Source organism: Anastrepha obliqua, chromosome 4 (assembly GCF_027943255.1).
Source record: "Anastrepha obliqua isolate idAnaObli1 chromosome 4, idAnaObli1_1.0, whole genome shotgun sequence".
NCBI lineage: Eukaryota > Metazoa > Arthropoda > Insecta > Diptera > Tephritidae > Anastrepha > Anastrepha obliqua.
In genome coordinates this window covers 20,061,851-20,085,997 of record NC_072895.1, presented here as the reverse complement: position 1 = coordinate 20,085,997, position 24,147 = coordinate 20,061,851, and the positions used below count along the sequence as shown (strand labels likewise).

General features: G+C 38.9%; 1 protein-coding gene across 1 annotated transcript in view; it reads left to right on the top strand.

Annotated features, from left to right (window-relative positions):
* The window catches only part of LOC129243565 (uncharacterized), a 262,008-nt gene that overhangs the window by 174,642 nt on the left and 63,219 nt on the right, over nt 1-24,147 (top strand). The window contains exons 4-5 of the mRNA XM_054880668.1: nt 15,879-16,011; nt 19,111-19,254. Of these exons, the coding sequence (XP_054736643.1) occupies nt 15,879-16,011; nt 19,111-19,254 (277 nt within the window). The remainder of the gene's footprint in view (nt 1-15,878; nt 16,012-19,110; nt 19,255-24,147) is intronic.

The window sequence follows — 24,147 nt, the reverse complement described above, 5'->3', positions numbered from 1 at the left end:
GCATCCTTACAAAATGCAATTAATACAAGAATTGAAGCCAACAGATCTTTGTTTATGCAGAAATTTCGTGAATTAGTTCTTTGAATCTGGTTCTGGTATTTCATGCAAAATCATTTAATCATTAAGATGAGCTATATTAAATTTTTGAGGGCTGGACAAATCCAAGCACTCACTCAGTACCATTGTACTAGACCCCGATAGATTACAGTGAACGAGTAGAGGGACAGGATAGATACAGTATGGATGGTAAGACGGAAAATTTGGTTTTGGTATTGTTCAGCTGGTAAAATAATTGGCCCATATTTCCTCGCAGATGAAAATGAAAGAGCTGTTACTGCCTAAGGACATCGCTGTATATAACTGATAGCAGATTTTTTGAGATCTGAGCTTGAAGGCATAGGCATAGAGGATCCCTATTATAACAGACTGTAGCCACAAGTCACACAACAAGCGAAAATATTGCATTATTGCGATCTCAGGTCACGCAATGGTGACATAAACTGGCGACCTAAATCATGTATTTTAACGGCCAAATTTGTTTGTAGGATTACCAGCAAGCACGCTTAAGAAGACTCGCACGGTCCAGCATCAGATCTGCTATCTGATGAATACTCGGAAGACGCATCGAAAACAGACTATCTGGTACCCAGGATAGATCTGATCAAAGACTATAAAATACAAATACCCGATAGGAAGGATTGGTAGACCAGAGCCAAATCAGATAATGGTGGTCACCATATTTTCATACTGACTGCTCTAAGATTGACAAAGGCACTGGATCGGGAGTGTTTTCGGGTCAATTATCCATCAATTGCTCCTCAGACCGGTGTAACGGCTTCCAAGCTAAGATCTATGCTATAGACAAACTAGTAAAAACGATAAGTCTTACCTTCAGCAAACCTTAACGGTTTTGTTTAAAATCAAACAGCGATCAAGGCAGTGGCCTCAACGCGCAACAATTCAAGATGTATTAGAGAATACAGGAGGTCGCCCTCGCTCAACCAAACTGAAGACGATAACACACTTTGTTGGGTCCGAGGCCACACTGGAGTAGAGGAAAATGAAAGAGCGGATGAGCGTACAAGGAAAGGCTCTAAGCTTTACCTTCAGCGAGTAGAAGAGGACATAAACATTCCTCTAAATGAACTATACGCTGCGATTGCCCTGAGCGTAGTCGCGGAAACCAATAGTCTTTGGTGCTCTCTGACTTCTAACTGTAGGGTCTCCAAAGCGCTCTGGAAAAACTGAAACTTAAAAGGACATATTACCAGTGTCCACGCAGGTGTTATAACGGGTCGCTGAACTATTCGCACCCTATCGAGTGGAATGCGTATATCTCATAATGCCTTCTGCAGAAGTTGTAAAGATGAAAAAGAAATTGAGTCGGTACAACACCTCTTCTGTGAATGACCTGCACTTCAAAGAAGTAGGTTCGCGATTATTTATTTGAAGGTCTGGGAAATTTGCAAAATATCTCACTGGAGGGGCTCGTTACCTTCTTGGAAAAAAAACTAAGTGGTTTAAGCAACTTAGTTAGGGGATGGAAATCCAATCAAATCACACTGGACCTTAGGGCCACCGAGTGTCTTGTCTTAGACAAGCAGTCTCGCTAAACTAACCTAACCTAACTCCCCTAGACCACTTTTTGTGAGTATTTTTTAAAAGTAAAGTCTATGTGAATAAGCCAACGACGATTCCAGTGCTAAAACACAACACTCGAACCCCAACTGCTGAACTTAATGCGAGTAGTTGAAAATGTTAATTTCCGTATATCAGCCTGTAGAAGTTCTCATGGTGGATATTTAAATGAAGTAATTTTTCACTTATATAATCATTTGAATAAAAATAGTGCGGCCTGAAAGCAACTCAATTTTTACATACTTTATTTCAAAACAACATCTAGGCGCGTCTGTTGCGGCACCCTTTATTTGTAACATTGTACATAAACTCCTATAAGCTCGCATATGATTGTTTATGGCCATGACCGTTCATTTGTTCTAACGCTCTACTCTATTCCATTTTTGTTCACTTATCCTTCAATAAATGAGTCGGAAAAAGCCGAAATTCACATTAATTCCAATAAAATATTCATATAATGCGTCGAAGGAATTTTTAATCAAACATTTCTTCATTTCCCCATAAATATAGCTCTTTCTCGAGTAAGAGCACACATACATACTTATGTATATATATACGCTGTACAAATACAAACTCAGTAAAGGCAGAATAAAATCGTCAACTGGTTTTTCAGCAAATGAAAATCTTTAAATTATTTCAGAATTCAGAATATCTGTTTTCGTGTACGAGTACGGCTGGCTTATTTAATTGTGAACATTTTTATTAGCGCTCACACATGAAGTCACTTAATGCTGAGCATGCACGAGTACACTTGCGTATGAGTATCTGTGTATGGAAATGTGTGTATGTGAAATGAGGGCGCTGAAAGCGTTAAAAATATTACGATGACATACATGAAGAACAAAAGAAAAACGTATTTTATTTGCTAATTTCGTTATGTCAACAATGAAAGAGAGAGATAGTTGCATGTGCGAAAGCAATACTCAGCATTAAATGACTGCAGTACAGGCACTTTTTGACACGTTTGGCGAATTTAATTGTTTCTTGTATAATACAAGATTGCTATGTACAAGATTTATAAAAATTATACAAGGTGGCGCAAAAGTAACCTTGCGATGTTTTTTGGCTGTAATTAAAAAAAAAAATAAAAAGCTTTGATTCTTCTTGTGGATTATTTTTATTTGGTCTTTTAATTTTTTTTACATCAAGTCGAGAATATGATGTCATGTAAATGGCCGCCGCCACAGTTAATTGCCATTTGAGCCCTGTTTATGGCATTTTCCATCACTTTAGCCAAAACTTCCGGCGATAGGTCCTCACATTCTTGACGGATATGGTCTCTAAGAGCTGCAAGAGTCTGAGGTTTGTTGACATAAACCCGTGACTTCAAAAAGCCCTACAAAAAGAAGTCTGGAGCGGTCAAATCAGGCGATCTTGCTGGCCAGTGCAAATCGCCAAAACGGGAGATTAGGCGTCCGGGAAATGCATCCTTCAGCAAATCGGTTGTGGCACGTGCAGTGTGTGCCGTTGCACCGTCCTGTTGGAACCACATGTTTTCCAATCCCAATTCATGAAGTTGCGGCAAAAAGAACTCGTTGATCATTGCTCTGTAGCGCTCACCATTCACAGTAACCGTTTGGCCCGCGACGTCTTCGAAGAAAAAAGGTCCGATGACTCCTCCAGCGAAAACAGCACACCATACAGTGACTTTGAGCGGGTGTAATGGCTCTTCGTGGGTTACACGCGGATTTTCAGTGCCCCAGAAGCGTAAATTTTGCTTATTTACGTACCCGCTAAGATGGTAATGGCCTCATCACTCATGATTATTTTTGATGAAAAATCATCTTCCTCTTAGTGGTGATTAAGGATGGCATGAGCGTATGTTAGATACGATTGGCGGTCAGCAGCTAACAGCTGATGCACCGTCTGGACTTTGTACGGAAACATCTTCAAATCTTGTACCAAAATTCGCGGTAAAAACCGTCGACTGATACCCATTTGCGTGGCACATCGTCTGGTCGATGTCGACGGCACTTCCATGACATCCTCGGCTACAGCAGCAATATTCTCTGCAGAACGGCTACTCCGGGGTCTGCCACGCCTGGCAGCATCTCGTGTTGTGCCAGTCTCTTCGAGGCGAGCGGCTAAACGTCGCAGTGTTTCACTAGTAGGCGAGGAAATCTGCGACGAAATTCACGTTGTGCCAAAGTCACCGACCGATTATTGGTCAAATAAATAGTCAGCAATATTCCGCGTTCTGGAGCAGTGTAGCGTAACATTGTTTATTAACGTGTATTTCGCATGTGTTTACTACACAAATGTCAAAACACATCTGACATTAGTGGCCAATCGCAAAATTTATAGCATTTTCTGATAGGAGGATTACTTTAGCGCCACCTGTTACAAGTTTTCTCCAAATTTTTAAATCGAATTTTTAGAACTTTGAATATCTAATTTTATAGCTCATCGAATTTTGGGACAACTACAGATTTCAAATGGCTTAGGTTAGGTTAGGTGCTGGCTGATCTGTAAAAAGATCTCCCTGAGACGTCTAGGGTCAGTTCTACAGAGTAGGCCATATAGCGTTTGCTTTTTGAACCACCTATTTTTTTGAGAATGGTAACACAAATGACGTGTCAAATGTGTTCATAATTTACTTAGAGGTTTGACATTTACGAAATGGGACGCTATATGCTTGAACAAAATTGGGAAACATTGAAAACCTATTTCCAGAGTGGTGAGTCTTCTCCTTCTTCCGCGGTTACAGTAAATGGCGAGCGTTACCGTGACTTGCTCAACGAGTTTTTGTTTCCAAAAATTGAAGAGGATGACATGGACGACATTTGGTTTCACCAGGACGGTGCAACTTGCCACACTACCAAAGTTACACTCAAACTTTTGGCTACCGTTTTTGAATTCCGATATCAATTGTCCGCCTCGGAGCTGTGATTTAAGCCCGTGGGCCTATTTTTTGTGGGGACAAACGCTATGCGAACCATCCAGAGACGATTGATGCTTTAAAACACGAAATCCAAGTTGCCATTCATGAAATTGGAGCCCAAACAATCGAAAATGTGCTTAAAAATTGGGTTGATCGAATGGCCTACTGTAAAGCCAGTCGTGGCAGTCATTTGAACGATATTATTTTTTATTCATAAGTGAAAATGTTCAATCTTCAAAATAAAAAAAATTTGAAAAAATATTAATTAGTTTTTTTTTTATAGCCGATTCAAAAAGCAAATTTTACATTGGCCACCCTGTATATATTTGTAGTCAAAAATATTATTTTATGTAATTCTGTGGGAAATTAGAATAATTTGCCCTCTACATAAAAAGAAAGACATGTTGATCTGTGAAAATTACCGGCCCATAACTCTTTTGAACAAAATCTACAAAATATTTTCAAATATTCTAAGCGCTAGAGTTAAACCGCATGCTAAACGCATCATCGATGGATCCCATGATGGTTTTCAAGAGGGAAGATCAACGATTGACCAAGTTTTCATACTAAGATTTTAAAAAAGTCTCTCAAGTCTACGACAGCATAATTAGGAACCAACTCTTCTTAGCGATGGCAAAACTAGGTATTCCCGATAAGTTAATACGTTTAACACGCTCGGACAAAATTAAAATTATTAAAATTAAAAAAAAAATTTTATTTCATTTTTTTATGTAAAAAAAGTTAAATAAAAAGCCTAAAAAATTTAAAGATCGTTTTTCATTTTTTTTTATTGTAAACAAAATTCCTGAAAATGTTTGTGCGCATTTCATATGCAACTTCACTGGCCATCAATTTTAAAGTGACTTGTTAGACATTCGGTAGCAGCTTACGACTTCCATGTACACCGTCGTGCTTCAAATGAGTTAAAAAAAACCTAGTTAATTTTTCGATTTTTTGTTTGTTTTTTTTTTGGTTGATGATATTGAGATTTTTCTCCACATATAAAAACTGGTATGTCAGGCATATGGAGAAAATGCACAAGACCGCAAACAAAAAAAAAAATTGTCAAAAATCAACGCGACTCTTGCGCCATTTGAAGTTCGCACTATATTATTCTCAAACTCAATGTGCTATAATATTGTTTACCAAAAATGTTTATAAAAATTCTAATTAAAAGGTGTGAGAATCCACGATTAATCTCCACACAACTCGCCTTCTTGTATATGAAACCCCAAATTAAGTTAAATTAACTACCCACAGAGTTTCATTTTGAAAACAATCGCGACTCAGTAAGTAATACGAGGAGGATAAGTTAGCAACTTTAGATAAGTAGCGCGTGTGTTAGTAGTAGCATAAATAATAGCCACTTTGCCATTTGGCTAATTAAAAAGTATCTTCGTAACAACATTACGCCAACGGAAATTCGAAATTATCGCAATTTCAAGCACGCGCTGTGATTAAGCTCCTTGCACAAAACAGAAATACGGCGAAAATATGTTCTGAAAAAGCATAATATCATCAGTTTTTGAGGACCCTGTATGTGAGAGGCATATAAAATGTATTTCTTCCATTCAAACACGGAAGAGAGACGTGCGAGGACGTTGACCGCCTGCTTCGTCCTGTGATGATGAAGAAAATGTCCAACAAGTGGAAAATCTAGAATTCAATTCAGGCACGTGCAGAAAAATTACGAAATAAGAAAAAAAATTCCTTCTCTTTCTTGTTGATGGACGCTATAATTTCAAATGGTCTAGAAATTTCAAAAAACTAATTTCTTAGTTTTGCGATATTTCTAAAGTATAGACTTTTAAGAATATACTGTGAAATTTTCATGTGGAAATTCCTAAAATTATAGCTTCTTCAGCCCATTAGCTAAGTAGAGAGTGGTCCGTGCGCTCCTGTACCTCAAACTTTAAACTCATTTATCTCGAAACGACTTTTTACGGTCTGGCGTTGTCAAAAAAAAACAAAAAAACTATTCAACCGAATCGTCTGAAATTTTAATATGTGAAATTGTTCACAACATCAACGGCTATCGCCCGTACTAAAATCACATAATTATTTCAATTATTTCGTATTTTTTTGATTAAAAAACTGAAAAAACCCCGATCTTTAGAGTGTCAAATACAAAACCGCGCCATTTTGTCAATTTTTATTTTCTAGTAACGGGACATAGTTAATAATTTTTTTGGTTTTTGTGTTTCAGATAAATAGAAGAGCCAAAATGGACAACACCGTCTAGGTCCAATTTTTCGGAAGGGTTAGAACTTCAGCGTCATTTTTTAAATTATTAAAATAAAATTTTTTTTTTCATTTTTGTATGTAAAAAAAGTTACATTAAAAGCATAAAAATTTAAATATAGCTTTTCATTCTTTTTTATTGTAAAAAAAAATTCATGGAAATTCCCTAACTTTTCGAGCTCTAGATCAGTGGGACCCCTTAAGCTATTTTGATCGTGCTAACCGGCGCCAGTTGGACACACCAAGTGAAGCCAGGTCTTTCTCCACCTGACATTTTCAACGCATCGGAGGTCCTCCTTTTCTTCTGCTGCCACCAGCTGGTACCGCATCGGATACTTTCAAAACCATTTGGACGACATGACTCAGCCAACGTAGGCGCTAGATTTTAATCGCTGCGCTATGTCTGTGTTGTCGTAAAGCTCGTACAGTTCATCGTTCCATCGCCTACGACACTCGCCGTTGCTAACGTGCAAAGGTCCAAAAATCTTCCGGAAAATATTTCTCTCAAACACTCCAAGAGACCCCTCATCGGATGTGTCATCGTCCAAGCTTCTGCGCCAATAAAAATTTAATTCGCGATATTTAACAAGAGGAATATTCTACTTGAACTAGGGCACGTTAGGCACCACGAATTCTCACAGCGCTCGACAAGCACCGACGATTTGAAAATTGCAAAGTTTTTTTAATTATTCTAAAGTGATTTCTATGAAATTTGCAGCAACATTGTGACTATTAATTACACTGACGTGCGTCATTATGACCGAATTTCAAGCAACTACGCTTCTTGCGAATAAAAATTGGTGACAGGTCACTAAAGCATTCAAAGTGGAATAGTCGGCGTCGGCGATTATGGCTACTATTTTCTGGCGTAATGAGGAATTTTTCTGATTGATTACTTGCCTAAAGGCATTTCATTCAACGTTAACTTACTGGGTTAGGTGCGTGGCGTGAGGCACTCGTATATAACAGGCTTAACAAGTTGGCGTACGAAGTGCTGTTTCTGCAAGAACTCCAGTGATTTATTGAACTCAGACGCCCACCTTACAGGTAGGTCTAGCTCTTAGTGACTGTTTCTCTTTTTCGAATAAAAAAAAAACTCAATAGAGATTTTCCGGCAACAGTGGGATGAAAGCGGCCATAAAAATCTATTTTGCAGAGAAATCTGAAGAATAATTTTCAGACGCATATAATTGGCGCTTACACCCTTTTACTCGATGCGAAGGTCCAGCTCCTTATCCCATTTGCGGTATATGTTCTGATGTCTTTCCACAAATGGAGTAGCCTACAGTTTTACAGCGCCTGGGAGCGGCAGCTGGCTTTTTTTATTTTTCTTGGTGCTTCATGCCCAGAGCACTACAAAAGCCACGCGCCAACTCATTCGGCGACCACTACGCGTATGATGTGAAATGTGCGTTTCAGTTGAGGGCTATTACCTTGAAAAGAAAATAAAAAATTTAATTAAAAACGATACTGTAGTTTTCACTCATAAAATACCTTATCAGCCTCGCTCATATGTGGTAAATCTGCAGGGTGTTTTATCTGACATGAAAACGTTGTTCAGAATCTGAAGATGTGAAATGTGTTGTGTATATGTGTGTATGTATATGCAAGTATTTTGTTCATATCATAAATGAAAGTTTCTTTTTTTTTAATATTTTACTGATATTTTAATTTACATTACCCATGAGTTTCGAATTTTTTCTTTTTGTTTTCAAAATATTTGGGTGAAGTCAGTTGAGAAGTGCATCGCATTAGCAAATATTTTAATTCTTCTACACGTGCGGATGTGCATAAAACTATGAGAAATTAAACTACCATAAAATTAGTGCAGCATGCTTTGTTCATTTTTGTAAGACGAGCTCATTTGGAAAGTTGTCGAAAAAATTATGTTGAAAGTGATGAGGTAGCAGTGTAGCCAGGCAATTATATGTGTTTTTCGAGGCAAAAATATCACGAGCGTATGACGTGGAAGGATAGATGATGTCGAGCTTCTCAGATGATGAAAAATAATTTTTGTTTATTTACTTATTTATTAGAAATTTAACTACGAATATTTGTAATTAATAAAGGGTGGTTAAATTTCAAGGGCCGATGTTGAATATGAACCACACCTAAACGTCAACGGCACCGTTGGACTTCTTTCTTTGCGGTTATTTGAAAGAAAAGGTGTACGTCGATAAGCCAGCAACAATTCAAGAGCTAAAAGATGAGATAATTTGGCACATTAACGGCATAGAACCTCAATTATGCCTCAGCGTCATCGAAAATTTGGACAATCGGATGGAGGTGAGCCGCCTAAGCCGCGTCGGCTATTTGGCCAATATTTTGTTCTATACGTAATTGAGCCATACCAATTTTATCATAATAAAGAGAAATGACAATAAATTCTTAAAAAAAATTGTATTTTATTCAAAATCAACACCGGCCTTTAAAACTTAACCACTTTTTATTACATTGCGAAGGGCAATAGCAGCTAAGACTATCGGTCTAGAAGAATATTTAACTTAGAGGGCGCATACGCTATAATAATTTTGTTCACTATATGCGAACATCATTTGGGGCGACTACGAAGGTGGTGTAATGATCTCGCGAGCCATTTCATACTATGGAACTTGCCACTTTAAATTTTTACCCATGAAAACCGAGCGGCAAGTGCTACAAAAGTGCCCTTTAAAGAACTTCGCCACACTTTACTAATGCCTTCAGTCCACTTTTATACAAATTTCAACAGGGTAACCCACTCATACTACAAGAGAAGTCAAACCATGGATTGGCAGCCAGACTTTTGCCCTATAAGAATGACCTTTAATTCTGCTAATTTTAACGTACGGATTCTTGGCTTGGTCGGAAGCTTTTCGTATGGGCTATAGTGTCACTGAACTGCGGAGGGTGTAAAAGTCAGCTTGTATCGGCATCACCGGAGCACCTAGAACTTATCGCAGTGCTGCCCTAAGTATCATCGTTTTACATTAACTTCCCATCGATTTTCGCGTTATTTTCATCGCTACTCAAATTGCAATCAGGTTAAAGAAGGTTGGCCTCTGGAGACAATCTCTCAAGGGACAGAGTAGCATTTTTGAGCAATTAAAAACCTATTTCGCTGAAGTTCATACAGATCTCTATATTAACAAATTGGAGATCGAGTGTCATGCCAAGGCAATATTTCCAGTGGCCAGGATTGGGACGAGGAAAAAATCTGCAACGAAGCTAGTAACAGGACGGCTCAAGTCAGTACAAGGGTTTTCTCTGAATAAGCGAAGAATATTCTGGCCAAACACCGTCAGTAACGACGTACTGTGGAGATTAATGAACAAGGAACCCATTCTTAGGCAAATCAACCGCAAAAAGTGGCAATGGATAGGTCACACGTTGAGAAAACCACCAGATAGCATCACGAGGATGGCACTGAACTGGAACCCGCAAGTGAGCAGATGTCGCGGTCGACCAAAAAACACTTGGAGAAGGGCGATGGCAACATCTCATGGGACGGTGCAAAAACAACCACACAGAACCGTGGAAGAGTCTTGTCGAGGCCATATACTCCCGAGAGGAGTGAACAAGGAAAAAAAAAATGTAAAAGAAGTATAATAAAAAATCTGAAAAATTCAAATATCGTTTTTCATTTTTTTATTGTAAAAAAAAATCCTGAAAATACCCTAAATTTTCGACCTTTAGACCACCGGGACCCCTTAGTAAGCTTATCTTGTGGAGCAGATATTCATTTTAAGATAATTTCACAGAATATTTTTGTAATAGCTGGAGGAATAGATGTTCCCTGCCAGTTCTCACACTATTTACGATCGCCCTTTTCTGGTATCTTAATAATAATAATTTCCCTCCAATGACTGAGTATCTATCTTCATTTCTCCAAATTTGCTGGAGTGGACGCACGATTTGCACGGACTCCACAGCCTCGATATCAACCTTGAAAAAACTCAGCAGGGGTACTGTAGTTGCTACTAGCCTTGCCATCTTTCATCATTTTGATTGCCGCAGTTATCTCTGACCAGCAGAACAGTTAAATAACTTTTCGATCTTATTTCGCAACTTTCTGAGCTCTCATCAAGTAAAGTATTCAGCGTTGTTTTGAAAGTACGTCTTCCATATTGATAGCTGTTTCCCCTTTGCATGCTTGTAGTGTGCCATTTTTGTCCAATATCGGTGCGCCGTAAGTTGCTTTGAAGTCGGAATATTATTTTTAACAAATCTTTTACTTCAATATTATTTATTTTTTTTTTACATATTTTTTAAAGCTTAAATAACAATAAAATTGTTAAATAAACATAAAGAAATGCTACGCTAGCAACGGCGGCTATCAGCTGTTCTTCAATATTATTTCCTAAAATTTACAACTAAAGCGAAGTTTTGTTTAAAAAGCGTATTTGGTGTTGTTGCAATAAACAGTGTAACATTGGAAATTAAAAATGCATTTAAAGTCTACAAACTTTTTATTTAACTCGTCCTTCATACATAAATAGCAGCGTTACATACTTGTCACTTGTACTCTCATGTTTATCTGGTGTAATACGTGTCGTATACGCAACAGGAATCTGAAAGTGGCTTGCATATGCGCTCGTGTGTTTTGCTTCTGATGTGTACTTTCTCACGTAGATACGCTAGCATGTATGCGCGCGTGTGTGTGTGTGTGTGTGTGTGTGTGTGTGCCTGTAACTGGAAGCGTGCAAAAATGACAAATCCATTGGCTTGTTTCACTTTGGCATTGTTGTTGCCTGCCTTTGTTTGCATTCCTTGATTCATGCAATCATTTTTATATTTATGTTTTGTTTTTGTTTTGCTTTTGTGCGCTGTGTGTTTTATTTTTATTTATTTTTATTTATTTTTATTCACGTTGCTTCTATTTTCCTTTGCTTTTATTTTCCTTTTTCTTTTTTATTTTTTGGCCTTTTTTAATTTTTTTCCTTGTCGTGCCTTTTCTCACTTTAACCGTTCGTTTGCACCTTGCCACATTTTCTTTGACGCTGTCCTGCTTGTTGATATTGGCATAGTTTGTGTTTTTTTTTAGTATTTTTCTTTTTCTTTTAACCTTTCATTGGCCTGTCTAACGTGAAATATCTCTTTTAGATACTCTCTACTGCGGCGCGCATAAAGCCTACCCAGCTTCATCCCAATCCAAATATGTGAACATATTCATATGCACGTCACTAAAAGCTGAAAAGGGTTCGAATTTGTATTATTTTCTGACGGACGTTGCATTTTTTTTCTTATTGATTTATGCCCTTATTTTGTTGTTCGGTGGAAAAGGCTTTGCGTGGCAAGTAAATTTACCATTGCGTTGCGGAAAATGCAGTTAAAGCGGAAAATCAGTAACCCAAAACCAGAAATTTTCATATATTAGGCACAAAAGCATTACCGACCAACAAATTTGAGCTGAAAAGTAGACGATTGCGATTGCGATTGGATTTATGTTTCCTTCAAAAGATTACGCGCCCATAAAAGATATACGACGGAATTTATGTAATGACTTGCTAAGGTTCTTGGGTCATGTTGATGATGAAGTGGTGGAATTGAGAAAGATTTTGTGCATTACTACATTACCATTTTGCATATTTACGTTTTGTTTCTGTTTATTTGATCTTGCGACTAGTTTATTTAAAGTAGGCAAATTACTTAAAACGCAAATATCATTTATTAGATGAGTTGTTTTTTGGAGGAAATTGTGTCTACTTGGAACTTCGTCCGTCGCTGATAAAGTGAAAAATGTTTACTTTACTGAATAAAGGTTTACTTTCTCTGCATCGACAGAACGGATTCCTCACTCGCGCTCTATGGTGGGGCTTTGAAATTGGGACACTCCTAACTACCCATTTGGATTTCAATTATTCTTGTGTCACACAAAGACTGGAAAATATTAATTTAATACATAAATTTGGAAAATTTCAATAATGAGTAACGATAAGTGTAATTAAGACACTTCAGCACAATTTTTCCGGATACATATACTTACGTAATATAAAGATTATAAATAAATACTCTGTTTCCAATTTTATACTCAAAATATACACTACATTTTTTTATTGGTACTAATTTTAATTAATTATTATATAAAAAATTATGGAAACAGAAAAAGCTTTTTAATTAGAATTTCTAAAAAAAAAATTGTAAAAAAATTACAATATTAAAAAAATCATTAAAAATCCGCTCGATATTTAAGCAAATCCAAGTTGCACGTTCTTACATAAAAAAATGTTAATAGGCTATAGAACGGATACCAAATATTTTCCAAGAAACTCTAATAAAAATCTTAAATTGTTGCTCAAACTAATAAAATATGGATAAAAAGCAAGGCACTGTGAAAACACAATACCTTTTTTCTATTTCAAAAAATTGCGCAGGATAGATTTTTGAAAGGCATCGTAAACTTATTCTTAACACTTGTCTGCTCATATCAAATATCATACCCAAATGAGAACAAAATCGTTAAGCGTAGAAGTTTTTTGGAAGCTTATAGGAAACATATACTTCTTAAACCACATATGTACAGGGTTGCCAACATTCGACGGATCGCTCTGGCAACCCTGTATCTTTTGACAGAGACGTCAAATCGCTTAATGACATACCGCGTTCGAAGCGTCAGCAGCGTCCAAGCAGATTTTTACTATGGTACACGCTACGCGAGCGCTCCCGAATTGTTGAAATTTACAATCAACAAAAGAAGTCAACTGTGAAAACTCAACGTGCGTATAAAAAATTAAATAAAGTGAAAAGTGCGCCTTCTAAGAACACCATTAAGCGTTTGTATGAAAAGTTTTCGACTGTTTTCTTTCTAATCCAAAGAGGCCAAATCAAATCCGACCAAGGTGTCGCCAAGGACAGCCCAAAATCGCCGTTCTCAGTTGTAGTTCGATATCCCTTTTTATAGCTTCTTTTGAGGAGTAGTTCTTGTTACTCATATGGGATTGAAGTCCACGGAAAAGGTGACAATCACAAGGTGCAATATCCGGAGAGTATGGTGGATGCGGCATTAGCGCCCATCCGAGCTCGTTCAGCTTGCCTAATGTTTGCCTTGCGGCATGAGGTCTTGCGTTGTCGTGGTGAAACAAAACTTTGCGTCTATTTACTAAAGATGGTCGATTTTTGTTAAGTGCCTCATTCAGGTTTGATAGCTGATGGGAATAATAATCAGCAGTTATCGTCTGGTTTGGTTCCAGAAGTTCATAATAAACAATACCGGCCATATCACACCAAATAGACAGGAGAATCTTCTTGGGGTGAAGATCATCTCTAGGGGTCGGTTCTGGTGTTTCATCTTTATCTAACCATTGGCGTTTGCGAACAAGATTATTGTAGAGGACCCATTTTTCATCACCAGTAACGATACGGTTCAAAAAACTTTCATTTTCAAGCCATTGCAGCAGCTGAGAACACACATTCACTCTCTGCTGAAGGTTGGCGACGGAAAGTCTATGCGGAACCCATTTTCCCAGCTTTAACACCTTTCCCAACTCAACCAGTTGCCTGTGAACTATTCCATGTGATGAATTTAACCTCTGAGCTATCATATCGACTTTCAAATTTGGTTCAGCTTACACGAGTTCGAGCAAGGCGTCGGAGTTAAAGACTTCAGGACGACCAGCGCGCGGGGCATCCTCCACGTCGCAGTTACCGTTTTGAAAACCACTTTTGCGCAGTCCTTGCACTCACGGTATCCTCTCCGTGAACAGTGTTTATTTCTGCAGCAGCAGTTGTTGCATTTTTACCACTTTTATAAAAAAATACAAAATATGCCTGTAATACGCGTTCGGAGATTCCATTTTATTTTTAAGCAACACGTGCTTCTTTCCATGATTAAAATCACTTTTTGAATGCACAGAATATCAAAGGAAATGTAAATAGTTCCGTTATATTCCGCGAATAATTTTTGTATGCAAAAATTGTACACAAGTGAAATTATGGGCAAATTACGCAAGAACTTATGGACTGATCTGATACTATGAAAAATTAGGGGTGTCTTATGATTATCAAACGCACCTTATATTATATTATATTACTTGGAAGCCACGTCGTATGAGCAACGTCAATGCTGCATTTCTACAATTTTCCAAATTTCAACATTTGCTTACAAATGTTGGACTTCTGTTAAATAGCATATATAATCTTCTGCCATTGTCATAATCTGTTGGAATAAATACCATCAATGGTAAATGCTTTTTATAAATGTTACAAAAGTGCCAACATTTGATGAGCTAAGTAAACATCATATGTGGGAAGTGTTGTTTTTGAACTCTTTCTAATTGTCCTGCTCAAGCAGAAAACGGTATTGCCGTACCTCCATATAAATAAAGGAACAATAAACCCCAGAGTGTGCTCAAATTTTCAAAAAGCCTTAAAATATTGGGTACCTCAGCAGGCTCTCCACAAAAGATCTCTTTTGGACGCAGTGCGGAGTCGATAATAATAATAATAATATGAAATGGGTGCAATTGTAAAACGCTTCTAAAATATGCATAAGAATTGGTAAGCAAAAAAATACACAAAAAATAAACAAAAAAGTAAAATAAAGAAATACAAAAAACACATTATATATGAAGCAGCACCAAAAAAATTAAATCAATTTTTTTGACATTTTACCACAACATAATGTGGCTGAATTCATCAGTTCGGGAGTATATTCCGCTGCTGCCTTTAAAGCGCTACAGTGCGTACACATACATATGGACATATTTACATGCAATTTATTTTCTCACTGTATGGATGCCTAAATTCGCGCATACATTCGTAACTGTTCTGCGTGTTTTCCCCAACGTTTCTATAGAACTGACCACCCTCACTTATGGTACTCGAATTACTTTTCAATTAAAATACATTTTTTTCATCAAAATCTAATCAAAGAGTATTTGATTTTCTTTCTTTTTTCATATCCTGTTTCATATCACCACCAACAACTGCTGCCAATGTTTATTAATCCACGGAATTTTACGGGAAAATTGGAAAATACTCGAATAAACAAACGTATGAACCAAATGAAATGGCGAACGATAAAAATAAAAATAATTCGAAATTTGCTGACACAAAACAATGAACGAATAAACAAACAAACGAACGACTGGTAAACAATGATGGGCATTTGTGTTGAAAAACGTGTGTACAACAACAATAGAGGCACATCGGGCATTGATATTGATTTGAGGCGTGTCGATATCGATCAGTGCCCGCAACGAAATTCGCCGGGCAGCAACCAACCGCTGAACATCTTCGCTGGGACCGATAAATGTAAACAACGCACAACTATGGTAGGTAGCAAATACATCTTTAACTATTTTAGATACACACATACACTCACATACACGCTCATACTCACATTCTTTTACACTCTTCTTACTCTCTTACACATTTCAATTAAACATTGACTCGGGGAATAACTTAGTAGTGTTTTTACCCAAGCCTTTTATTTAAACAAAAAACAATAATTCTATCAATAAGTTAATCAATTAACCTCTTCCAACCTCTCGGCCAATTTGTTGATGCCGCTCCGCCAAAAATCGTCTGGTCTGGTGTCAAAGAAACTGTTAAACCAGTTTTTATTGAAGGTAACTCTCTCCATATAGTTTAACAGGAGACGGAAAATGTGGTAATACAAGGTTCGGAGAATACCGCGGATGCTAAAGATCCACTCATTCGAGGTCTTGGAGTGCGACTTTGATGACTTGTTCAACATTTGGCCTGGTGGCCCCAGGAGACACGCCAAAGTCGAGAGTCAATACGGATCTTCATCCAAAGAAGATCATGATATGTGTATGGTGGGACTGGAAGGGCATGGTATACTGAGAAATGCTCGAAAAGAATGCCACGGGCAACGTGGAGCTCTACATTTCCCAGTTGCACCGCATGAGTGAGGCTATTCGACTGAAAATACCTGATTGACATGGTCAAATTATACTCTTTCACGACAACGCCAGGCCCCATGTTGCACAAGTCGTCAAAGCCGTACACCAAGAGCTCGAATGGGAGGTCTTTCAGCATCCGTTGTATTCTCCGGACCTTGTACTGACCGATTACCATCTTTTTACTGCTGTCAAACCATATGCAGGGTATTTCCTCCCATGAGATGTCGGCATCTGCCAGTTCGCGCAGCATCGACCTTCTCCAAGTGTTTTTGACCGACCCCGACCTCTGCTCATTTGCGGGTTCCAGTTCAATGCCATTTTCGTGATGCTATCAGGTAGTGTTCTCAATATGTGATCTATCCATCGCCACTTTCTGTGTTTGATTTGGAGATTTGCGAACTCCGCCTTGCTGGATGCTTTCGCCAGAATGGCGCCCTAGTTTTGTTTAGCCTGCAGTTGACATCTTCATCTGCTCCACCATCTGCCGTGATGATGCAGCCGAGGTAGCATAAGCTTTCGACGAATTCTACCGCGCATCCCTCAACCAATATCTGTCTTGCGTTAGTGGTTAACTCTCATAGTCTTGGTCTTGGCGATTTTGAGCTCCAGTCCGACAGTGCGTGCCAGCGCGACTAGTCTATCTGCCTTCACTTGCATGTCAGTGAGTTTGTGAGAGGAGACAGATGTCATCTGCGAAGTGCAGGTTCTCAAGGTGACTGGTGAAACTCCACACGATGGCTTTTTTGTGCAGGGTCAGTTGGCTCATGACGTCATCAAGGCTGATGGTGAAGAGAAGGGGCGACAGTGGACAACCTTGCCTTACGCCTGCGTTGGTAGGGAATGGATCGCTGGTATTTAGTTCAGGTTGTATGCCATCTACGCCCGCAGCGTTGTTGAGCTTCAGCTTCTTAATTGCATCCTTAATCTTCGCTAGGCTGTGGCAGGATGTTATTATTTTATTGCTGGTCGTTGTGCTGCCCACTTCAAAGCTAGGTATACTGCCAGGCGCAATGTTGCTAGTTGCTTCAAAGTGTTCCTTCCATCTGCGGATCTGGTCATCATTGTCAGCAAAGCACCATTCTAATCTCTGATCGGCTGATTGCGTTCACTCCGCTGGGTGGTAAGGCGGGCAACTATGCAGTAAAGCTGTCTCTTGTTATTTACTCCTGCTGCCGCTTCGTCATCTCTAGCAAGGTCTTCAACGAACTTTCCTTATCGTTTCTGGTCGATTTCTTTAGTTGCTTCGCCACCTCTCATTAGGCTGGCCGAAAGGAGCATCGCTGATAAGTTGCCTTTTAAGTTCATTTCTGCGCTGAATGATGTCCCAAGTGGTGTCAGAGATCCATTGTTTGTTATTAGTGGTCATAATTGTGTCAAGTGTGGATAACATCGAGGTCCTTAAAAACTGGCTTAACAACTTCTTTGACATCAGACCAGCCGATTTTTAGCGGAACGCCTTTAACAAATTGGTGGAGAGGTGGGAAAAGATTTTAAAGAGCGACGGTGAATATATAATTGATCAACTTATTGATATAATTATTGTTTTTTGTTTAAATAAGTCTTGGGTAAAAATGCTACGAACTTCTTTCCCAACCCAATTTATTTATTGGTCCTTTTATTCCTATATTGCAATGCAGGGCCTCACAAAATTGTTGGCACTAGTCCCGATTTTGCGCCAGTAATTTAACTTCACGCCTTGTTTTATTCATCTTTTCCATCTCCCCCTCAAGCATCCTTGATAGATGGATTTCCCTTGCGGCGGCTACACTGCATGTTCCATTCAACTGCCGTTCTGGCCGGCTCCATTACCATTTGATAATTTTCTTCACAATGGGTTTCTGCTTTGCAAAGTGTTTTTATTGGTATTCGACCAGAATGTGCACCTTTTTTTACGAAATTTGGTATTTCTAAATGCGAGTATATGTTGTGAGCGCCATATGAAGCCAAGCTCACCAAACTTGCTGAGCTTTTTTTATTCGGGCTTAATGAGACAGCGAGGCTTTTTGTTTTTAAATTGACTGCTTGCTTAAGGGAACAATGAGCGGCCTTTGCGATGATAATTCTCCTGCTTAGCCAGGTGAGCTAGGTGTAAAGAAGAATATGTCTCCTCGGAGCAGCATTCTAGTAACTCCTTTATTTTTTTTTCAACTTTAAAAGAGGCGTTAGTGAGGCAAATATTTTTCAACTACAGAGAGATCAAGGCGGCTGAATAAATAAGAGAGGAAGACTAAGGCAACTGTGAGAGAAGGCAGCTAACTCTAAGAGAAATCTGAAAAATATTTTTTCATTGGTAAAAGGGTGTGAAAAGTGTGTTTCACTTGAGGGAAATAACATTGAAAGATAAAAAACTAGGCCACACTTTTTACCCATTAAGCATCTTAGGTCGTCGATTTTATGAACGCATGACGCATCGCGGTCATGAAATCTTCTGTAAGCATCCTAACTAAAAAATAAATAATATAAAAAAAATAATAAATAATAAAAATAATTTCTTTTCTTTTACAGTGTGAAGCTCTAAAAGGTTTGGGATTTCGTCGTGGCTCCTATAAATGCGTTTGCCGGAAAGGCTACTACTTTCCCGATACCATCTCCACTCAAAAGTTCTTCAATGGCAGTTTGCTGGAGGAGGAGTACGAGAAGCTAATGTTGGTGAGTGCAATAGTTATCTATTAGTTATGTACATAATAAGTCAAATAGATTTGATTCAACTTATTTTTAGTGAAAAAGGTGTTTCCATTATCAATGCATATGCACATACATACATACATCTACTCCACTGCCTCTGCTTAAGCGCACTTAACTTAACTCTTAACTTCTTTTCTTAAACCTGCATTGTGTTTTTTTTTTTTGTTTTGTTCTTGTCCTAGCAACCTTTAATGTGTATCCCTACACCTGTTGCGTAACTATAAATACAGCATTTCTTATTTTTTCTTATAAAAATATAATTCATACTACAACAAAACAAAATAACACTAAATTTCAAACTTTGCATAGAATTTTTCAAAATTTCATCAAAACGTTCAACTTTTTTATTAGAATTTCTACAATTCTACTGGGTACGCAATTTTGTAGGTCATCAAATTTTAGTACAACAAAGTGCAAGTTTCAAATGGCTACAAAATACCGTTGATTTTTGATGATTTTTATTCGCAGAGTTGTCACGCATTTTCATGCATACAAAGCGCAGGTCCAACTTTTTTATATGAAAACAAAAGCCTAGAGCACCGTCAACGAAAAAATTTAGCAACAGAAAAGAATTTCAAAATAAAAAATAATAAAAGTTTTGTATCACTACTGTATTTCAGTCAGAAGCGTTGGCCATATCTGTTGCAAATGTTCATCCGACCGGATAGCCAAGCAGCTATCAAAGCCTGCACGGCTGAATGGATAAACTCGAATATTGCGCGTGAGGGGATACAAATACATTTAAAGACTTAGAAATACCCAAATACCCTAACACCCACTTACACTTTTGCGAGTGCCATGAGAGATAGACCAAGAACAATGAAAAAGCTGACGCACTTGCTGGTCTGGTACAGAAATTGATTGGTTCGCAACTGGTTGTTATATGCAACTTAGCCACACAAAAGCCTATAGGTATGTAGGCAGATTAGATGGCAAGAGTACTACGGGCATACTACAACTAGCACTAGATCGCTGTTTTGGTACCGTAATGTAGACCACTACCTGCAAAAAAGTTCAAAAACTTAAGGAAAAAAACCATCTACAGCTATTTGGCGCTGTTGATGTACTCGAGGAGAGAAACGGGATCTAAGCTGGAGAGCTAATGAATCTCAAACGCACAACCGCTAGACCCGAACATTTTCAAAGAAAGTATTGAACAGTGTCTTTCTTTGTCGGAACCCTACAACTTCCGCAATAGGGGCTGTACGGAAGTCGAAGCTTCTCCGCATTAGTTCCGATCACCCAGTGACCGGTGACTACCGCAATGAGTTTGGAAATTGAAATGCGTGCGATCCCTAGCACTTTAAGCGTCCTACTTCTGTCGTACTGAGGCCAATAAGAGAGAACTTGATCTGTCTTGCGCCTTTTTAAGAAACGAATTGTGCAGTTTTCCTTTAAGAACGGTCAAGAGAACACTTGAGCTTGTCTGAGATGGGGACAACTGAAACCGGTTTTGTCGACCATTTCCTGTTTAGCTCCTCCACAATTTCATTTCGCTCTGTGTTGCTATGCCCCGGAGCCCAAATGAGAGAAATGTAGCCCGTACATTCAAGACATTTGATCTCTTCCTTATAGGAGTAGAACAGAAGTCAAGAAAATATTCAATCGACTTTTGTCACAGAATCATCCGATTTGGTTTTTGAATAACTTTTTTTCCAAATAAAAAAAGTATTTTGTATACAGCTGTCTGGTTCATACATTACATTACATTACACTAGATGGCACTTCGGTTGTATGTAAGTTTTGGCCGAATCTAAAACATTGCACCCTCTGGCTCGGTTCGCTGCTTCCTGCGCCAGTTGATCACACCGAGTGCTGCCAAGTTATGCCTCACTTGATCTCCCCAACGGAGGATTTGTCCTCCTCTTCCTCGTCGTCTACCACTGGGTTCCCTCTCGAAGAACCACCGTGCAGCGCTTTCGTTCATACTCGAGACTTAGCGAAGCCAGCGCAGCCGCTGTATAGTAATACGCTTCATTATGTCCACATCTCAGCATAGCTCATACAGCTTGCTGCTCCATCAGCTAGAGAACTCATTCTCGTCTACGCAAAACGGACCAAAGAATTTTCGGAGAATATTTCTCCTCAACGCTTCCGGTGCTCTGTCATCAGTTATCATCATCGTCCAAGCATATCCGCCATATAAAGGGTGGTTAAGCTTTAACGGCCGGTGTTGATTTTGAATAAAATACATTTTTTTTAAGAAATTATTGTCATTTCTCTTTATTATGATAATATTGGTATGGCTTAATTAAGTATAGAACAAAATATTGGCCAAATAGCCGCCACGGCCTCGGCGGAACACCTCCATCCGATGGTCCAAATTTTCGATGACGCTGAGGCATAATTGAGGTTCTAAGCCGTTAATGTGCCGAATTATCTCATCCTTTAGCTCTTGAATTGCTGATGTTGCTGGCTTATCGACGTACACCTTTTCTTTCAAATAACCCCAAAGAAAGAAGTCCAATGGTGGCGTTGACGTTTAGGTGTGGTTCATATTCAACATCGGCCCTTGAAATTTATCCACCTTTTACAAGGGCATCATCCCCGCCCTAGGCTTTTGTATAGCGTTGTTGTCTTTTTTCGAGAGAGGGCTACTACTTCTCAATAGCCTGCTGAGACCAAGGAACACCTTTCGCGGTTTCCAACAGTGAGTGCTGTTCAAACGCTAGGACTCTTTGTACGTCGAGAGCAGGTACTTTACTTTACTCTTATCACCGCAGGATCCACAGTTTTAAGCCGACCCCAAACGGCAGATATTTTTTTTTACGAGGAGCTTTTTCATGACAGAAATACACTCGGAGATTTGTCCTTGTCTGCCGAAAGGCGACCGCTATTAGAAAAAACTTTTTCTTTATTTTCGTATTTCATGGAGATTCGAACGTATGTTCTCCGAATTCCGAATGCGGGTCATGCATGTCTCAACATAATTTGAATAAGATAATCAGTTTTGAGACTGCGTTGTGCATTGCACGAGTATGCCACGTCTGTTTCGGCAGGACGATGTTATGGAGCTCAACCCAACGCACCTTCCTAGTTTAGCGAAAACATATCTCTCCTTCTTGGACTTCACAGACTTTCGGAATCTTTGGAGGAGCAGTTGGTCTGCGATGAAAATCATGCGCTAGTATATGTCGCTTCCAAGGTAGTCGGTTCTACGTAGCTGGGACGACTCGAGATCATTTTCGGCCAAATGACTGTTACCTCAGCGGCTCTCCAAATATTGTTAGGTATATTTGGAATGTATCAACTTACTGCTTTGCAGGGATTGGAAGACATCTTAGCAGTGTTTTGGAAATATCTCCTTAAATTTGCAATAGAAACAGGCACCATGCGAGTAGACTATTTCCACACTGACTGACCACAACTAGTGAACTCCGCCTGTCATCAGTATGGACCGAACCGGCCTATGCATGACTGCACGTCAACCAGGTCAGCCGAACCGATTGCTTAACGGGAAGTAGGTACAAGCAAATATCTAAGTAAATGCCTAAGACTGGGAATCACTCCCAGTCTACAAATAAAAAAGAAAATAAGCGATACTTTGACTTCGTAGATGTAAATATAAATGGGAATATTTCAAGATTGTGGAGGCAAAGAACTTGATGACACAGTTTTTAAAATATGCTTGCATTTGAACCATCTGATACTCATATGCCTGGAGTTTCAAACCCAGAGCCGCTATTGAGTTACCTCACCGCATTTCATTACCTTCCAATTCGATGTTGCTATTTCGAGAGTTCAAACGATCAATCAACGCAATCGAATAAGATTCAATATTTCTGGCGTTGACTAGAGAGGGAGTTCCCGCTAAGATATTCTGTCTCATCAAAGCACTTTACGAGACTTCCGAACTGGCAGTGCTCCACAACTGCAATATCAGCGACCCATACAGCATTAACGCAGGCGTTGGGCAAGGTCGTTCCATGTTCTTCCTTTTCTTCAACATCGTCCTATACGACGTTATGAGCTAATTGATCCTGCACAAAAGAGGCATCGTAAGGAGCTTCTCCAAGCATCTTAAGGACCTGTACTTCGCCTGTGATATCCGCCTTCTCTCTCACAAACTCACTGACATGCAAGCGAAGTCAGATAGACTAGTCACGCTGACACGCACTGTCAGACTGTAGGTCAAAGACTATGAGAGTCAGTTACAATAAAGCCAGACCTTTAATGGTTGACGGGTTGATCTTCAACACCATCACTAAGAGGCTACAATCTTTTGTCAACAAATGCCTCCGCATCATCTGCAGAATATTCTGGCCGAACCCAATCAGCAACGACCCGCCGTGTAGATCAACGAACGAGGAGCTCATTCTATGGCGAATCAAACACAAAAAGTGGCGATGGAAATGTCACACGCTTAAAAAAACACCAGATAGCATCATGAGAATGGCACTGGATTGGAACCCGTAAGGGAGCAGAGGTCGCAGTCGGCCAAAGACCACTTGACGAAGGTTGAAGTTGCGCGAACTAGCAGATGCCGACATCCTATGGGACGATGCAAAAACAGCAGCTTCTAACAGTGCACGATGGAGTCTTGTTGAGGCCGTATGCTCCCGAGCGCAATGAAGAAGGGTATAAAAATAAATTAGAGAGCAACTTCCTTCACTGTTTACATCGGCCTGTTTTGCTTGTTTATTTTTCAAATTGCTGTCGAAAATTCTTCAAAAATTCTTGTACACCCATAACAGAAACATTACAGCCATTTCACTTTCTGGTGTAAGTTCTTAAAGGGAATACAAAAAATAGTATAATCCTATTAGTAAATTGAAAAGAATTACGAAAAAGTAGCAGAAATAGAACAAACTTATTTCTTCTGGCCATAGCCAATTCAAATATTTCAATTTTTAATTT